General features: G+C 37.6%; 1 protein-coding gene across 1 annotated transcript; it reads left to right on the top strand.

Annotated features, from left to right (window-relative positions):
* Positions 1-2,199: 2,199 nt before the first annotated feature.
* Positions 2,200-19,470, top strand: LOC148956366 (putative serine hydrolase). Its single transcript, XM_089095050.1, has 2 exons — positions 2,200-2,497; positions 18,411-19,470. Exons 1-2 carry the CDS (start codon positions 2,242-2,244, stop codon positions 19,256-19,258), a joined length of 1,104 nt encoding a protein of 367 aa, XP_088951176.1. The 5' UTR covers positions 2,200-2,241; the 3' UTR covers positions 19,259-19,470.
* The last annotated feature ends 154 nt before the right edge of the window (positions 19,471-19,624 follow it).

Raw genomic sequence — 19,624 nt, 5'->3', positions numbered from 1 at the left:
AAAATTAGGTGCGATTTTCACGCATCCTGCCTGCGAATTTGTGTATTTTTAGTGTAAGTTAAATGCTTAGTACGAATACTGTTTTTCCTCGAGTCGCAGCATGTGGGAACTAAGTGCAAATGAGGAATTCTAAAAAGGACTAAAGTTATTGGATACGATCTTCAAGAAAATCAAAATACAGATGGCCTGCCCATAGGAAAAATCGATGGACTTTCGACTTTGAAGACTTTGTGAGAGGTAGAGAGTATGGGAATTTTTAGGATATTTCTTTCAGCATATTAGTTCTCTTCTATGTTAGTTAACACAAGACCTTTATACAAACGACCAAAGAAATGTTTTCAAAATTCTAGGCTATGAATCTGTCGAGGGAAAAATGTATTCAAAATCATAGCCAACGAACCTTCAAATATCTAAAAGAATGGGGGAAGCGTAATCCACAATGTTACTTAACTATAAAGTAATTGTTGTTACTCTAAAAAACTCTGTTTCCAGCTTTTTTATGCCTAGCATAATTGCGTCATCGTCTTTTCTTTCCCACTTCAATAAAAATTTGTGGAATCTTAAGATTATTAAAAGCTAGAGTAACTAATGGGCATGCCTAAGTTCTTTTTAAATAATTCAGGTTTAAATTGAAAAAAATAATTTTACGCAATTAGCCATGCTGCTGATTGATGAGGCCAAAGAAAAAATATACGTGTTAGGTCTGTGTCATCTCCTTCTGCTTAGTTCGAGGGGTAATCGGTTGATATGATAATGTCCGTTTCTTTTTTTTTTCTTACCCTCATCAATAGGCAGATGTAAGTACTGGTAATTACTTGGGTGGATATATAGGATAATACTATTTTTCTCTTGTACTTAGATATCAAACTTAATGCATTAATTTCTGGCATTTTCGTCTGGTTGCCCTACTCCACCAGACTTGAATGAGACTGTTGGTTAATAGGAATAATAAATGGAATACATTGCGTTGAGCTTCTGTATGCTTTGAAGAGTAACTACTGTACTAAAAAGGCAGGGAGTATGTAGTTTTACTAACAGCAATGTATATTTGGCGAAGGGAAGAGGTTGACTTTAATTAATTGATGATTTGGAAGGTGAAGTCTGGGAAACTTAAGTTAGTATCCTTTTTCCGGATTCATTGGTAAATACTAAAAAGAATTTTATTCGAAAAAAGGGACATCTTGGAACAGAAACCCCTAACAATCAAGAACGAAACATTTCTGGGCGATGGATCTCCCGCTAGTATGCCTATGTATGATGACAGCTTTTGCACTCTCTTAAGTTTTTCGGTTCATGATAATACCAAAGCACCTTGGGATATACTAAACGTTCTTTTGGATTACTAAAAAGAACGGTTGTTTTGGTGAATCCTCAAAAGAAAATGGAATGTCTTCTGATTATTTGCAGCAAGCCTCCGCTGAAAATATTTTGCAATTCTTGCTTGAAGTGGTGGCATATGGGAGTGAACTACAAGTATTGCTGAACTCATCTTGGGCAAGGGAACTAGCTTTGTTTTGCTGGTTCCAGAATATAATATTATAAATTAGTTATAGGATGGTACTGTTTTTCGTTGTCTGGCTTCGTCCCCTTGCTTTTTGTTGCCTGTCCAAATTCCAAGCAAATGTATATTTTGCCTGAAGAAAATCTGAATAATCCCGGATTTCCTAATGTTATAGTGCGTTCGGCCACTCCTACATTGCTTATCCGACAAGCCCAATTACTTATCTTTAGCGTATCACGAGACGTAAATGACATCAGTGGTTAGAAAGGTTACTACTTGAAACGGTCTGGAGTAGTTATTGGATAAGTTACACCTGCTAATCCTGGAAATTGCAGGATTATTGAGGATAAGTGACGTCATATATAAGCAAAAATTCAATCATTCACAAATGGAAAAAATATGTAAAATTATGTGCAGAGAAAAAAAGGGGCAATAATTGTGAAATGTCGCACACCTTCAGGGGTTTGCAAATAAACTATGTTTACAGTGGAGTACACGTAATTAATGTTGTTATTCATCTACTTACCTATAACGTTTCAGGTCACAAGTTGCTGTATAAGTATTTGTTGTTATGTTTTACGGATTACATCCGGTGTAGCTTAATAATAAGCGAAGAAGTCGGATAACGGATGTTCGAGTGCATTCTTAGTTTTAATGACTTTGCCATCTGTTATAGCAATCACTTATTCGATTACCTATGGCCGGTAATTATAGATGGGCTAAAATGATGAGTAACAAAAATGATTTCTGGAAATGGATCAATAGTTTTGAAGTTGCTATCTGGAAATATTGTACATAACAATCAGATTAAACAGATTAGCACCTTGAAAACGTTCACTTGCCTAGCATACTTAAGGAGACCAAAACCAGGATTGAAAGTCATGGATCACAGTAATGGAGAAATGCCACAAATTGAGGATCTTGACTTGAAGGCCACTTCATTATTAAAAGACTGGAAAGAAGTTAGTATTCCTGTTCCATGGGGAACTATTGCAGGTTTGTATGAGTTTTTTTTAAGGTTGCTTTATCAGAATAAAACTATATAGGCTACAGTAAGATTGGCAAGGGTAGCAATGTAATTTAGCCAGAGCTGTTCCTAGGGAAGGTGGTGCCCGGGGAAAAATTAATTACAGCACCCCCTCCTGCCTCAAATATAAGCACAAAAAATCAAATTGAAAAATTGGATCAAAGTAGGCAATTCCCCAGCACCAGTGTCCCCCAAGCCATGGCACCCAGGGTAACTGCCCAAGCCCCCCCCCCTAAGAATAGCTCTGAGGGTAGCAACTCTTCTGATGGGGTAAAATTCTAGACAAGCTACTTTTTGCTATCTTGGAAAAGGGTTAGGTTAAAAAAATCAAGCTTTCAGGGATAGATCTACAGATTAAAGTAGGGCCTGGCCTATGTCCAGGGAAGGTAGGCTATTTTGAAGTACTTATCTTCATTCCTTCTGCCATTAGAGGGCACTGACCTTTAAAAATCATTGTACTATAAAATTAAAAACCTTGCAAAATAGATCTTAAGCTTAAATGAAGTAGGCTATAAGAAATATATTTTCAGCTAGGGCCTATAGCCTACAACTTTGCTCAATCCCGATTTATGAAGGTTCAAAGATCTGCAAATACATTTCCTAAATTTAGAAAAAAAAAACATTGATATGGCTTAAAAATCTACTCAAATATCAGGAATTGCATTTTCAGAACTAAAACCAGTGAAACAGAAACTGAAAATTAGGGTGTAGCCTAATGTTGTTCTATTAATTTTTCCCATTGGGTCAGACCAGTCAAGTAGGCAAATTCATAAGACTTAGAAATCAGAAGGTGGTTAACATAGTAGCTTGGCAATGCCTTCCCAGAGTCTGTTTTTGGCCCTGTATTCATTATTTATAGTTTCATAGGGTTCTTGTGTATTATACCAACCACACTAGAGCTGTTCTTTTGCTCTAAGATTTTACATCTAAGATCTCACATCTTTCTGAAAAGATTTCTGTTCTTTTGTTCATCTTTGTTCTAAGATCTTACAGCTCACTGATGTTAGCAAAAAGTGTGAAGGATGCCATTTTTCTGTCACATAGAACAATGATGAGAGAACTTTGATGATATACCCATCATTGTTCTGAGACTGCTGATCAGAGCAGAATGATGAAAGATGTTTACAGAAAAATGGCACAAGAAGTAAGGTCTTAGTCCTAAAATTTCACTTTTAAGCACTCTTAGTAAAAAAAATGTCAGATCTTAGCCCAATGATGAGCAAAAGCTCATTATTAGGCTATCAGCTTAGCCTAAGTGAGATAAACTACTATGCAGGTATATTTTAATTAAATATTTGATATATAGAGTTGGTTAGGTATTTAATATAATGCCTTCTTGGTGGCCTGCTTTCCATAATTTTCTGTTGTAGTTTCCATAATGTTGTTACTGGAACATGATATTTTCATCAGATTTTAGTATCTTTCATTATGATTAACCTAACCTCACTTCTTGAGTGCAGTCAGTATAGTACACAAGTACTGTTTCATTTTTCATAACCTAACCCTTTTCCAAGATAGTAAAAAGTAGCTCATCTAGAATTTACCCCCCCCCCCCAAAAAAAAATGGCATCATAACAAAAAAGTACACTGTTAGAATAACCATTGTTGAAAACCTCAAATAGGAGACTTACAGCCCTCACCTTAAACAACAAGAAAAATCAGATTTATTGGAACTAGCCCCTAAACCTGCTTTAGGGGCTTTTTGCAATCTTAAAAATCTGTTAAGTTAGGCCAGTAAAACTTTTAGTACCTAGGCTATGCCTCAAATTAGGACCCAAGAAGATGTTTTCAAGCTTATACCTCCATCCAAATTTATTTTCTGTTTGAAGTTGGGTCTAATTTTCATTGCAATCTGTCAAACCTTAGAGGTAGAGAAGGAGATGAAATTCCCATTTAAATTTTTTTTTCATGATCCATGCTCAATGGTGTCAACTCACAAAAATGTAACGGGGGTGTGTGCAAAATGCTTTTTCCATAATATAGTGAAGCAATTTAGCTTTCTTTCAGTAAAAACACAAAAAGCCATATTAAATTGAAAGTATGAAAAAGGGCATTTTTCAAAATCTAGGGGAGAGAATTATTTCCCTACCCTGCACAATCAATGCCAGTGCCTATGTTTGGGTTTATTTTTTTCTTCTTTTTTTAATTTTTTTTTCAAGTTTATTTTTCATCCAATATTGAACTCTTCTGAGTTCTTAAAAATTTTGTTTGCCTGGATACATATAAAAATTGGGATGTTGAGCAGTTCCTTGAAGTTTTATTCATCTATCTAAAATTTTTAAGATAATATAAAGCCCTTAAACTAGACTTTGCTCATCTATCTTCTTTACCTAAGTTTCTAAAGGTAACTAAATTTCAGACCCATAAGTACATTTGAAAGCTATTCATATAAACTTCCTGATGTTGACTATAATACTTAACTTCTTGTGCTTTCAAACTTTGTTCAACTGCAAAGGGAAACAAGCCACTTTGTACACTAGATATTCAATATTTACATCTTCATTGGATATACCTTCCTTGCTAGCAATACTTCCTAATTAAGAGAAGCTATCCACTATGTCAATTTGTTCAGCAAACATCAGCTCTTCATCCTCATCTATCCCTATTTTTATTACATAAGTTTTAAACTTATTCCTGTACTATAAACTGTCATACCTGAAAATTTCGTTCATTCACTTTTACCTTGAACAATTAAAGTACCAAGGACAGGATAAATGAACTAGGATATTTAAATTCATTTAGTGAAAACTTTCACAACCATATATATCTTAAAAAATTGGGGAAACCCAAACTCAATTTTAATGCAAAAGATGTTTATTAAGTCGATCCAACTGGACCTTGATACATTCACTCACTGGACTAATATTTGGAGGCTTGAATTCAACGCATCAAAATGCAAGACTCTCCACCTTGGGAAGAAAAACCCACACACTCAGTACCATATGGATTGTAGGGATGGGTCCTGAAATGCCATTTCCAGCAGCCACGCGGAGAGAGATTTTGGTGTCCTGGTAGACGACGAATTGAAATTTTATATTCATGCACAAGCGACTATTGCGAAGGCTAATCAGACTCTTGGCTTAATCAAAAGAACGTTCACTAGCAGATCTCCAACTGTTATGACCAAGCTATACAAGAGTCTAGTTCAACCAAGGCTAGAGTTTGGAATGTGTATTGCATGCCCAATCAATAAGACAGACCAAGCAGCTCTAGAATCAGTCCAGAGGAGGGCAACGAAATGTATTAGAGACCTCTATGATGTCCCTTATCCATCCCGTCTCCGTAAGCTTAGAATACCATCTCTAACATATTGTCACAAACGAGGCAATGTGATAACAGCATACAAGCTCCTAAATGCTGAGGATACCATTCCTGGCCTTTTCCAACCGGACAATTCAAACAGAACTTGTGGTCATTCTCAAAAGCTTTTCCGAAAACGAGCCAACACCAGACTAAGGAACAAGTTCTTCTCAAATAGAGTTGTCAGCTTGTGGAACTCCTTTAGTGAAAAAACAGTAACCTCTACCAGCGTGGATGTGTTCAAGTCATTAGTGGATAGGGAGTGGCTCAAAAAACCGTGGTGCACCATTTGGGATGCCACAGATGATGATTAACTATCATCACTGAAGCTGGCGGACACAGGATTCGTCCTATCGCTAGCAAGTGCGATTTAAGGTAATGTTTGATGCAGGTATGCAGTTTTAACACTTAGCCAATGCTGAGTTTAAAGATAAAAAACATATGTCAAAGATCAACAGAAAATGAGCAAAAATATATCATGGAGCTCTAGAAAGTTCAGCTTTCCTGATTGCTGTAACAAAAGATAAACACTCCTATTAATGCCAGTAAATTGGAACTAGTGTTTAAATGAGTACAATTATGCAAGAATACAGCCCTATGGTCTTGTAACCAAGTGGGAATTTTATCTATTGTTTAATTGCTAAAAATCTTATCTATGCTTTAATGTGGTTATTATTAAAATTATTCAGGCCTAAATACTTCAAATTATTAGTGGATCAACTCATCTATAAGAACATCTTCTTAAAAAGACCAGTTATCCTGTTTTGTTATGCATATCAATTTAGTGTTTTAGACTTTATTCACAAATGAATAGAATTTGTATTTTCTTCTGATTTTGAAAATACCAGTTTTATTACTCAATTTTTATTATGTCAAGTGCAAAATATTAAATCCAATTTTCTGTTTTAAGATGCCAGGATGAACAATTTAGACTTGATGCAGATTTAATGTCATGAAAGCATCTATCAAAACATAAGAGCTCACCTGGAGGGTATTCACCCAGTTGATACCAATTGCATAAACAAGAAATAACATGTGATTAAGATGCTGGGATCAAAAGATTGTTTCTTTTTGAATTTTTACAAGCTAAAAGTTCTGTCAAATTTATCCAATTAGTTTCTGTTTTTATTGTTCCACAGTTCATCATGGCAACACTATGCAAAAATGTTTGCTCACAGCTTTAACCTGAATATTCTTGTTACAAGCAGAAGGAAAATTGCAGAAAATCCTGGAATTCAGGTGTGAATTCCAGGAGATGGGATTCATACCTGAGGTATGAATACCATTCAACCTGAGATTTTCATACCATCATCAGGTAAGATGGAGCCAGGGGGCAAAATATAGATACTGCAGAAAAAAAACCCAGAATATCAGTAAATCTTTGCATATAAACTAGAAGAGTATTTGAGCATTAGGGAGGGGGCTGGGGTGTAATTGTTGCAGCAGCAATTTTATGTTTGGAATGAGCATTGTTGATCAAATCAAATGGCATGTTTATCCCTGAGCTAGAAGGTTAGTTGAATGTTCTCAAATTTACAATAGGTCAACTACCAACTGTACCTCTTCTCTGGTATACCATGCAAGGAACATTTCTTCAATTAAGTTTTTCCCTGAGCCAAATAAAATGCTTGTTCATAATATATAAAACCTAAGTACCTAACAATAGTTTGAGTCCTTCTTAGTTTAAAAACTGAGAAGGTTTGCTGTTTTGTTAATTTGAACTCTGTATCATAGGCAGCACAATAGCACTGCCTAAGTAGAGAACATTGTTGGCACAATGTATTTTTTTTTGTTTAGACCAGGGCACTTTGTATCAAATGAGCTGTGTTGTAGAAACTTCGAAAAGGGCTCATTCAATTGGAAATTGAAAGGGCTACTGCACTTTTTAATAATAGAAAGTGATTGGAGGGCAACTTTTACCCCTTCCATGCCCACCATTTCCCCAAAACCATTAAATAAAAATATTGAGATAGACATTTTGTTTAACATAGTTGAAAGGTTTGGAAATTATGTCTTTGAGGAGGACACTCCCCCCACAGCCTTCAGGGCATGGGTTTTAAGTTATGCCCTTGGGGCATATAAGGTTTTTTATAGAAAGTGCTGTTATAGAAACTTCAGAAAGGGCTCATTCGATTGGAAATTCAAAGGGCTAGCGCCCTTTTTAATAGTCAAAATTGATTGGAGGGCACCTAACCCCCCTCTCACGCCCACCATTTGCCCAAACACATGCAATCAAAATTTTGAGATAATCATTTTTTCAACGTAGTTGAAATTTCTGAAAATTAGGTCTTTGAGGATGATAACCCCCCCCCACAGCCCTCAGGGCCAGGGTTGTAAGTCATGTCTTGGGGGAATATAAGGTTTTTATAGAAAAGCATTATTGTAAAAACTTCAAAAGAGGCTCATTCGATTGGAAATTGAAAGTGCTAATGTCCTTTTTAATAATGCAAATTGATTGGAGGGCAACTAATCCCCCTTTCTCGCTCACCATTTCCCCAAACACAACCAATCAAACTTATTAGATATCCAGCTTGTTCAATGTAGTTTACAGTTCTGGAAATTAGGTCTTTGAAGATGACAACCCCCCACAGCCCTCAGGGCATGGGCTGTAAGTATACCCTGGGAGCATATAAAGTTTTTATAGAAAGCATTGTCGAAGAAAACTTCAAAAAGGGCTCTTTTGATTGGAAATTGAAAGGGCTAGTGCCCTTTTTAATAGTCGAAAGTGATTGGAGAGCAACTATTCCCCCTCTCACACTCACCATTTCCCCAAACACATCCAATCAAAGCTTTGAGATGGCCATTTTTTTCAACATGATTGAAAGTTCTGGAAATTATGTCTTTGAAGATGACAACCCCCCACAGCCCTCTGGGCAAAGGTTTTGAGTTTTGCCCTGGGGGCATTCAATTGGAAATTGAAAGGACTTGTGCCTTTTGTAATAGTAGAAAGTGATTGGAGGGCAACTAAAAACTTCAAAAAGGGCCCATTTGATTGGAAATTGAAAGGGCTAGTGTCCTTTTTAATAGTTGAAAGTCATTGGAGGGCAACTAATCGCCCTCTTATGCCCACCATTTCCCAAACACATCCAATCAAAATTTTGATATAACTTTTTTTTTCAACGTATTTGAAAGTTCTGGAAGTTTGGTCTTTGAGGATGACAACCCCCCCCCTCCCCCTTACAGACCTCAGGGTAAGGGTTGTAAGTTATGCCCTGGCTTTATATAAGGTTTTTATAGAAAGGATTGTTGTAGAAAATTCAAAAAGGGCTCATTCGATTGGAAATTGAAAGGGCCAGTGCCTTTTTTAATAGTCGAAAATGATTGAAGTGCAACTAACCCCCTCTCACGCCCGCTATTTCCCCAAACGCATCCAATCAAAATTTTGTGATAGCCATTTTGTTTAACGTAGTTCGAAGCTCCGGAAATTAGGTCTTTAAGGATGAACCCCCCCCCTCCACAACCCCCAGAGAAAGGGTTGCAAGCTATACCCTGGGGGCATATAAGGTTTTAATAGAAAGCTTTGTCGTAAAAACTTCAAAAAGGACCCATTCAATTGGGAGTTGAGAGGGCTATTGCCCTTTTTAATAGTCGGAAGTAATCAGAGGGAAAATCCCCGCCCACGCCCATCATTTCCCCAAACATTTCTGATCAACATTTTGATAAGGCCACTTCTTTCAACGTAATTGAAAGGTCTGGAAATTATGTCTTTGAGGATTACAACCCCCCCCCCCCCCCCATAGCCCTCAGGACAAGGGTCGTAAGTTATGCCCTTGGGGTATATAAGGTTTTTTTTTTATAGAAAAAGGGCTCATTTGATTGGAAATTGAGAGTACTAGTGCCTTTCTTTTTAGTCGAAAGTGATTAGACGGCAAATGCCCCCCCCCCTCCCACGCCAATCATTTCTCCAAACATTACCAATCAAAATTTTGAGATAGCCATTTTGTTCAACGTATTTGAAAGGTCTGGAAATTATGTCTTTGAGTATAACAAATCCCGCCATCCCTTAGGGCAAGTGTTGGAAATTATGCCCTGGGGGTATATAAGGTTTTTATAGAAAGCATGGTCATATAAAATTCGAAGGGGGTGGTCATATAAACCTTGCCCCCCTCCCCCTCATACACAGACACTCACACGTCGTATTGTCCCGGAATGCATCTAATAGAAATTTTGAGATAGCCATTTTTTCAAAATAGTCTAAATATCATATAACAAGGCTTTTGGGGTTGAAACAAACCCCAGAGATTAGGGGCAAGGGTTGTAAGTTATGCCCAGAGCGTATTTAAGGTTTTTATGGAAGGGATGGCTATTTAACTTTAGAAGAGGCTGAGTCCTTTTCTCTGAAAAAGACTATGTCAATATAAAACGAACAGAAATTAATTTAAAAAAAAATTCCACAAAATAAGTTTTTCAAGAAAGTAAAGAACTCCATTTTTCCAAATATGAACAAAATAGAATCAAATAGTGTGCCAAGCATACAACTACCACCAATCAGTATCAATAAATAAATGAAACCCAAAATAGACAGAAATTGAAATAAATAACAGAGTCAAACTCAAAACCAGCAGAAATTAATGTGAGTAGGGTTCTAAATACCTGTGCTTTCTAAAAGCCAGAGTATAATTTGTACTGTACTGAAAAAATTCTTTTAAATGCGTTTATTTTTATAACTTTAAGAAATCAAAAATTAATTAAGATTTTAAGGAATAAATATCAGCATATGCTTATTAAACTGACAATGTACATTTTTTTCAGTAAATTCATTTGAATTTTTTTTAGGAGGGCTGCCCCCTCCTCAACACCTCACTCTTTACGCTAAAGCTTTTTAGTACTTTTAAGAAAGTGTCTTATTGTTCTAATTAAATAGCCCTTGTGTTTCAGGAGTCATTCTTAAAGAATTGGGACAAAATTCAAATTTTAGCGCAAAGAGCGAGGTTTTGAGATGGGGGCAACCCCCTTTATATGCGTAATAATTTCTGTTCGTTTTAAGTTTTAATGTTCCTCCTTACTTTCAGTTGAAAAAAATTTTTTTTTTATATTTAATTTTTGATCGTTTTTTAAACAATGCCAGGAAATCTGTCCCCACCTCCATGGAGAAACCCCTTCCCCGTGGAAATATCCTCTAGACAATTCAATGCCGGTGAAAATTTACCCCTGACATTTACTCTTAACCACTCCGAGCGTAAAATTGAGACGGAAAAGGGAAAGCAAGACATATAAAAAGAATTTTGGCAAATTCCTCCACTGTATAATTTCCCCTGACAAGTTCAGTCCCTGGAAGCTTCCCTCCCCATGGAAAATTCCTCTGTGGCAAAACCCCCATCAGGAAATTTTTCGTCCCCCCACCCGAAAATGGATGCATACATCCCAATAACAAATACGATGCGTAAACAATGGACACATTTTATAAGTTAAAGACCTTTCCCCTGGGGCTGTGGGTGGGTCATGTTGTACCCAAAGGCAGAGTTATTGGGCCTTTCATCCATCATTGGGCCATCTCAAAATTTTGATCGACGATTTTGGGAAACAGGGGGCGGGGGAGGGGGCCTAGTTGCCCTCCAATTTTTGGATCACTTAAAAAAGCCACTAGAACTTTTAATTTTCGTTCGAATGAGTCCTCTCCCGATATTCTAGACCACTGGGTCGATACGATCACCACTGGATCACCTGTCTTAGTTTGTATATTTGCTTATCATAGGCAGCGCGATAGCGCTGCCTAAGTAAAGAACAATGTGGGTACAATATATTATTTTTTTTCTTTCTCGATACCCGGGCACCTCGTATCGAAGGAGTTGTCGTAGAAACTTTGAAAAGGGCTCATTCGATTGGAAATTGGCGTGGCCAGTGCCCTTTTTAATAGTCGAAAGGGATTGGAGGACAACTAGCCCCCCCCCCTACGCCCATCATTCCCCCAAACACATCCAATCAAAATTTTGAGATAGCCATTTTGGTCAGCGCAGTTGATTTCCAGATAGAAAATATGTTTTTGAGGAGAATACTCCCCCACAACCCTCGGGGCAAGGGTTTTAAGTTATGCTCTGAGTGCATATAAGAACGGTGTTGGCACAATGTATCATTTATTATTTTGTTTTTCCTTTAGAGCAGGAGTTGTTGCTTTAGAGCACTTCATATCGAAGAAGTTGTCGTAGAAACTTCGAAAAGGGCTCATTCAATCGGAAATTGGAGTGGCTTGTGCCCTTTTTAATAGTCGAAACTGATTGCAAGGCAACTAACACGACTTTCACGCCCACCATTTCCCGAAACACATCCAATAAAAATTTTGAGATAGCCATTTTGTTCAGCGCAGTTGATTTCAAGATAGAAATTATGTTTCTGAGGAGGACGCTCCCCCACAGCCATCAGGGCAAGTGTCGTAAGTTATGCCCTGGGTGCATATAAGGTTTTTATAGAAGGCGTTGTCGCACAAACTTCAAAAAAGGCTCATTCGATTGGAAATTCAAAGGGCTAGTGCTCTTTTTAATAGTCGTAAGTGATTGGAAGGGAACTAGCCCCCCCCCCCCTCCCCCACGCCCATCATTCCCCCAAACACATCCAATCAAAATTTTGAGATAGCCATTTTGTTCAGCGTAGTTTATTTCCAGATAGAAAATATGTTTTTGAGGAGGACACTCCCCCATTACCTCGGGGCAAGGGTTTTAAGTTATGCCCTGAGGGCATATAAGAACTATGTTGGCACAATGTAACATTTATTATTTTTTTTTTCTTTAGAGCAGGGCACTTCGTATCGAAGAAGTTTTCACGGAATCTTCGAAAAGGATTCATCCAATGGGAAATTGGAGTGGCTTGTGCCCTTTTTAATAGTCAAAATTGTTTGTACGGCAACTAACACCCCTTCCACGCCCACCATTTCCCGAAATACATTCAGTCAAAATTTTTAGATTTTGTTCAGCATAGTTGATTTCCAGACAGAAATTATGTTTTTGAGGAGGACACTGCTCCACAGCCTTCAGAGCAAGGGTTGTAATTTATCCCCTGGGGGCATATAAGGTTTTTATTGAAGGCGTTGTCGTAGAAACTTCAAAAAAGGCTCATTCGATTGGAAATTCAAAGGGCTAGTGCCTTTTTTAATAGTCGAAAGTGATTGGAGGGCAACTAACCCCCCTCTCACGCCCACCTTTTCCCCAAACACACCGAATCAAAATTTTTAGATAGCCATTTTGTTCAGTGTTGTGGATTTCCAGATAGAAATTATGTTTTTGAGGAAGACACTCCCCCACAGCCCTCAGGGCAAAGGTTGTAAGTTATGCCCTGGGGGCATATAAGGTTTTTATTGAACGCGTCGTGGTAGAAAGTTAAAAAAGGACTCATTCGATTGGAAATTGAAAAGGCTAGTGCCCTTTTTAACCGTCGAGAGTGATTGGAAGCCAACTAACACCCCTTCCACGCGCAGCATTTCCCCAAACATATCCAATCAATATTTTTATATAGCCATTTTGTTCCACGCAGTTTAAAGTTCAGGAAATTATACCTTTGAGCAGGACACTCCCCCCACAGTCTTCAGGGCAAGGGTTGTAAGTTATGCCCTGGGGGTATATAAGGTTTTTATTGAAATCTTTGTCATAGAAACTTGAAAAAGGGCTCATTCGATTGGAAATTCAAAGGGCTAGTGCCCTTTTTAATAGTCGAGTGATTTGTGAAGTGATTTGAGCTCAACTAACCCCCCTCTCACGCCCATCTTTTCCCCAAACACATCCAATCTAAATTTTTAGATAGTCATTTTATTCAACGTAGTTGAAAGTTTCGGAAATTAGGTCCTTAAGGGTGACAGCCCATCCCTCCCACAACCCTCAGGGCAAGGGTTGTAAGTTATGGCTTGGGAGTATGTAAGGTTTTTATAGAAAGCGATGTTATAAAAACATCAAAAAGGGCTCTTCAATTGAAAATTGAAAGGGCTAGTGCCCTTTTTAATAGTCATAAGTGATTGGAGCACAGCTAGCCCCCCTCCCATGCCCGATCCTCCTCCAACCCCTCCCAATCTAAATTGAGACATATTTATTTGCTTCTAATCCGTTAAAATTTTTGGAAATTAGGTATTTCATGGTAACAACCCCCTCAGAGAACTCAGTGCTATGGTTGCAATTCACGCCCTGGGAGCATACAAGGTTAATTTATATAGATTTCAAAAGGGACTCATTTGATTGGAAATTGAAATTGCCCTTTTCAATACTCGAGAGAGATTGGAGATTAATTGACCACCCTCTTACGCCCTCCCTTTTCCCAAACACATTTCATAAAAATTTAGAGATAGCCATTTTGTTCAACGTAGTTGAAAGTTCTGGAAATTATGTATTTAAGGATCACAAACCCCCCAGAGTCCCCAGGGCAAAGGTTGTAAGTTATATCCTGGGGGCATATAAGGTTTTCAATGATTGAGTTGTCGTAAAAACATCAAAAGGGGCTCATTCAATTGGTAATTGAGAGGGCTAGTGCCCTTTTTAATAGTTGAAAGTGATTGAAGGGTAGCTAAACCCCTCTCACGCCCACCATTCCCCCAGACACATCCAATCAAAATTTTCAGATTGCCATTTTGTGCTACGTAGTAGAAAGTTCTGGAAATTAGGTCTTAGAGGATGACAACCACCCTCACAGTCCTTAGAGTAAGGGTTGTAATTTATGCCCTGGGGGCATATAGGGTGTTTATAGGAAGTGTTGTCGTAGAAACTCAAAAAGGGCTCATTCGATTGGAAATCGAAAGGCCTAATGCCCTTTTTAATAGTCGAAAGTAATTGGAAGGCTTGAGATTTTTATAGTAAAGATCGATGTGGGTATAATGTATTATTTTTTTGTTGTTGTTGCTGGTTAGACCAGGGTACTTTGTATCCAAGGAGTTGTCGTAGGAACTTCGAAAAGGGTTCCCAAGACCAGAACATAATTTGCGCTTTACTGAACAAAATTCAAATGAATTTGAATTGTCAGTTTAATATACATATACTGATATTTAGTAATAAAAATGTTAATATTATTTTATTTATTAAAGTTATAAAAGTAAAAACATTTATATTTTTTTCAGTAAAGTGCAAATTATGTTCTGGCCTTGGGAAGGCATAGGGGTTTTGAGCCCAACTTATGTTAATTTCTGCTCGTTTTGAGTTTGACTCGGTATTGTAAACGAACATTTCTGTTCGTTTTGGGTTTCATTTATTTATCGAAGCTGATTTGTGGTAGTTTCACGCTTGGTAGATTATTTGATTTTATTTTTGCTCATTTTTTGTTTAACGTTTCACGGAGTTCTTTACTTTTTTTTGAAAAACTTATTTTGTGGAATTTTTTTTTAAAAATTAATTCTATTGGTATAAGTAACGGTAAAGGCATACTTAATTTTTGGGCGGTTATATGAACAGGGATAAAAGCCCTAATAACGGCAAAGTATATATATATATATACATATATATATATATATATATATATATATATATATATATATATATATATATATATATATATATATGATTTATGAGTAGGCTACTGCTCAGTAGGGGCCTCCTCCAGGCCACTCAGCGTGTCCCCATGTGGTGGTAGTGGAACGCCCTACAGATATGAAGGGCATCTCCATAGGAGGCAGGAAACAAGGGGGACCTTGTCTCTAGGGGTCCATAATAGAAACTGGGGCACCCTCCGCCGGGTCGCTCCTAACAGTTCGTTACCACGAACTGTTTGATTAGAGCGTGTGAAGGGTTATCAGCGATCGACGATTTGAAATGAAAGGCTCAGTGATCGCATAATCATGGTCTCGAAAAAGAGAAGGTACAGAAATTGGATTTGGTCGACGATTTATCCAAGCAGTGAAGTCGTTGCATTAGATATATTTGCTAAATGTTGTTATGTTATTTTGTTTATCTTCATTAAACAAGGGAAACAAAATCCTTCCCCCTATACTTTTATGAATTTGCGGCAGGATGGTGGGTTTATTTGAGTATCAAATTTTGACGTAGGGGAGGGTCAGAGGTATATCGAAAGATACTCTTTCTATACGGGTCATCGAAATTGCATATCTGAAATATCTTGAGAAGGGCTTGGTTTGAAGTTAAAATTCTAAGGTACTGTTGGGGAAAGGATGAGGGAATGTGGGGCAAGCGAATTCCGAATTTCTGCGTTTCGGGGGAGGAGTAAACAGTTTTGTTTTCCATCAACCAAAGTGTTTTTGCACTACTAGCTCCTCTTGAGCTTATAATCTCTGCGAAGTCAAATAGCAAGGCATATCAAAATACGTTATGCTTTTCCAGGTTGTCAAAATAGAACGTTTTTATAGAACGCGTTGTCGTAGAAACTTCTAAAAGGGATCATTCGATTGGAAATTGAAATGGTTAGTGCCCTTTTTAATAGTCGAAAGTAATTGGAAGGCAACTAACACCCCTTCCACCCCCACCATTTTCCCAAACACATTCAATCAAAATTTTGAGATAGCCATTTTGTTCCACGCAGTTTAAAGTTCAGGAAATTATATCTTTGGGCAGGACACTCCCCCCACAGTCTTCAGGGCAAGGGTTATATGTTATGCCCTAGGGGCATATAAGTTTTTTTGATATATGTGTCGTAAAAACTTGAACATGGATATATTCGATTCGAAATTCAAACGGCTATTGTGCTTTTTAATAGGCAAATGTCAATTGAGGGAAACCAACCCCCCTATCACACACATATGTTCCCCCCACACAACCACTAAAAATTGTTTGATATCAATTTTGTTCAGCGTTGTGGATTTCCAGATAGAAATTATGTTTTGAGGAGGACACTTCCCCACAGCCCTCAAGGCAAGGGTTGTAAGTTAGGCCCTGGGGCCATATATGATTTTTATAGAAATCGTCGTCGTAGAAAGTTCAAAAAGTGCTAATTTGATTGAAAATTGAAATGGATAGTGCCCTTTTTAATAGTCAAAAGTGATTGGAAGGCAACTAACACCCCTTCCACGCTCACCATTTCCCCAAACATATCCGATCAAAATTTTAAGATAGCCATTCTGCTCCACGCAGTTTAAAGTTCAGGAAATTATACCTTTGAGCTGAACACTCCCCCCACAGTCTTCAGGACAAGGGTTATAAATTATGCCCTGGGGGCATATAAGGTTTTTACTGAAATCTTTGTCATAGAAACTTGAAAAAGGGCTTATTCGATTGGAATTTCAAAGGGCGAGTGCCCTTTTTAATAGTCGAGTGATTTGTGAAGGGATTTGAGGGCAACTAATCCCTGCCCAGTGCAACTAACCTTATTTGCCCTGAGGGCAACTAACCTTATATGCCCTGGGGGCATATAAGGTTTATATAGAAAGTTGTTGTGGAAATTTCAAAATTTAGAAAATTTCGAAATTTGCAACATCTTGGGAACGGTTAAGGGTATTAAGCTGAAACTTTCAGGGAGGGTTTAAGGAAGGGGATAGACAGAAGGACATTAAAATATGTCTTGGGGGAGAGGGTATAGCTAAATCAAAAGAAAAAAGGCACATCCAGGTGCCTGTATCAAAAAAAGGCACATCCAGTATCAAAACACCATGTCTGCCAAATCTCGGAAACAGCTTGGGGGATGGAGTTGAAACTCAAGTCATCGAAATAGCACATCTGCAACACCTTAAACTCGGCTTGGCCAATAAATTTGAAGCTTTCATATTCTGCTCGGGAAAGAAAATAGGAGGAGACAAAGAGACTTTAAATTTTGAGTTGGGGTAGGGGAAGGCGCTAAACATTTTTGTCTCTAATCTACCAATATGTCTGCACTATAGGCTCCTGGGGGACTTATAATACATATAGAGCTTATTATGAAGGTCAACCACAAGATACTATAATGCCAAGTTATCAAAATAGAATATTTGCAACATGCTGTGAACGGTTTGGGTATCTAGTTAAAACTTTCAGGGAATGTTGACAGGTGAGGGGAGGCGAAACTGGACTTGGAATTATTATTCGAGAGGATACGATTGAATTAAATAAAATGACACTATGTGCATCCAGTGTGTCAAAACGCCATATTTGACATTCAGCTTGAGGGTTGGAGCTGAAATTCTCTGACTGCGTAAGAGAAAGAAGGAACAGGGGGATTACGTTTCTGTGATTGGGAGGGGGCAACTAAAAATGCTATTTCTCCCCTCTGCCTAAAAAAATTGTACTTTAAGCCCAAATGGTAATTAGCAAAAGCACTATATCCTAACATAAATTACGACTTATGAAGTTTGTTATGCTAACAGAACACGTATATATCTCGTCATAACAATAATGATAACGAAAAAGAACATAGTTAAAGAAAAAAAAGCCATGCCTAAAAAAACAAAAACGAATGAAATATTGAAATGATGCACAAGTGGGAGACGAGATTTTTCTAATTGATATACCTCAATGTTCTACCATCACAGGCTATGACCTGTGATGGTGAAATTTTATATGCGCTCTACTGTGCTCAGGGCAGTTTCACTGTGATCTTAAATATTTTAAATGACTAACATTTAGGCATTGGCCCAAATTTCCTACTTAAAACCTTCCAATCATGTATTTTGACAATTCTTGCAATGCTCTGATTTCAGCAAGGTGTGATATTTTTACCAAATTATTGAAAAGCTCTTATTTTGCTTCTTTTTAGGTAAAGCATGGGGAAATCCCTGTGGCTACCCTGTTCTGGGCCTTCATGGATGGCAAGACAATGCAGGAACCTTTGATCAACTTGCACCGTTGCTTCCTGACAAGTTCTACTTCTTGGCAGTGGACCTTCCTGGTCATGGATTGTCATCCCACTATCCTCCAGGCATGACATATGCCTTTCAAGATATGCTTCTTCATGTGAAATTCATATTCGACCACCTTCATTGGAAAAAATGCTCATTAGTAGGTCATAGTATGGGTGGAGCAGTTAGTATGATGTTTGGGGCTTTGATGCCCAACTTAGTGGATAAAATTATTTCCATCGATTTGGTAAAACCAATGGGCTATGATACAAAGATTCACCCGGATAAAACTTTAAGGGCAATATCTAGCTATTTTGATATTTTAAAGAAAACAGAAGGAAAGCCACCATGTTATACATATGATGAAGCAAAGCGAAGACTACTTGTTGCAAATGCAGGTTCAATCACTCCTGAATCTGCAGATGTGTTGATGCTTCGTGGAACTAAAAAGAATGAAGAGGGACTGTATTATTTCTCCAGAGATTTGAGACAAACTATTCCTGGGCTAGTTTCTGTCAATAACGACTCTCTGAAAGAACTGCTTTCCAGAATTAGGGTGCCATTTATGATAATCAAGGGAACTCAGGGACCACTATATGAGCCCGAAGAATTATATAACGATTTTATCAACACTTACAATGAATCTAGTCCTCGTTTTGAATATGTTAAAGTAGATGGTACGCATCACTTACACTTGAACACTCCGGAAAGGGTTGCTTCACACATCATTCGCTTTCTAGATGCCCCACCATTAGCGGGGCTGTGATTCACAAGAATATTAGCCATTGCAGTTAGGAACAGATTAGTCTATATTTTCACTTCTTTTCACTACTTACTGCCTATTTAGGAAATACCAGTGCAAGTGAAATTCGTTTCACTGTGATAAAATTAATGTAAAGGAGCTATGTTGACTTTATTTTTCCTTTTTTTTTGTATTAATGGTAAAGAAATCTGATTTAAAGTAAATAAATGTTGTTCGTTATATATTACTATGTTACAAGGTTTGTCTTCAACGTTCCGGCATCATAAGGTCACATGATTTTAAATTTATGTATTTTCTGCATTTATAGTCTGGAAAGAAACTTGTATTATGTTACTTACTTTTTGTCGAGGAATTAAGGGAAAAGTCTTA

This window comes from Artemia sp. Qi Xiang Cuo, chromosome 1 (assembly GCF_049724085.1).
Source record: "Artemia sp. Qi Xiang Cuo chromosome 1, ASM4972408v1, whole genome shotgun sequence".
Taxonomy (NCBI): Eukaryota; Metazoa; Arthropoda; class Branchiopoda; order Anostraca; family Artemiidae; genus Artemia; species Artemia sp. Qi Xiang Cuo.
The sequence above is the reverse complement of the archived record's forward strand: the minus strand, read 5'-3'. Positions and strand labels throughout refer to the sequence as shown.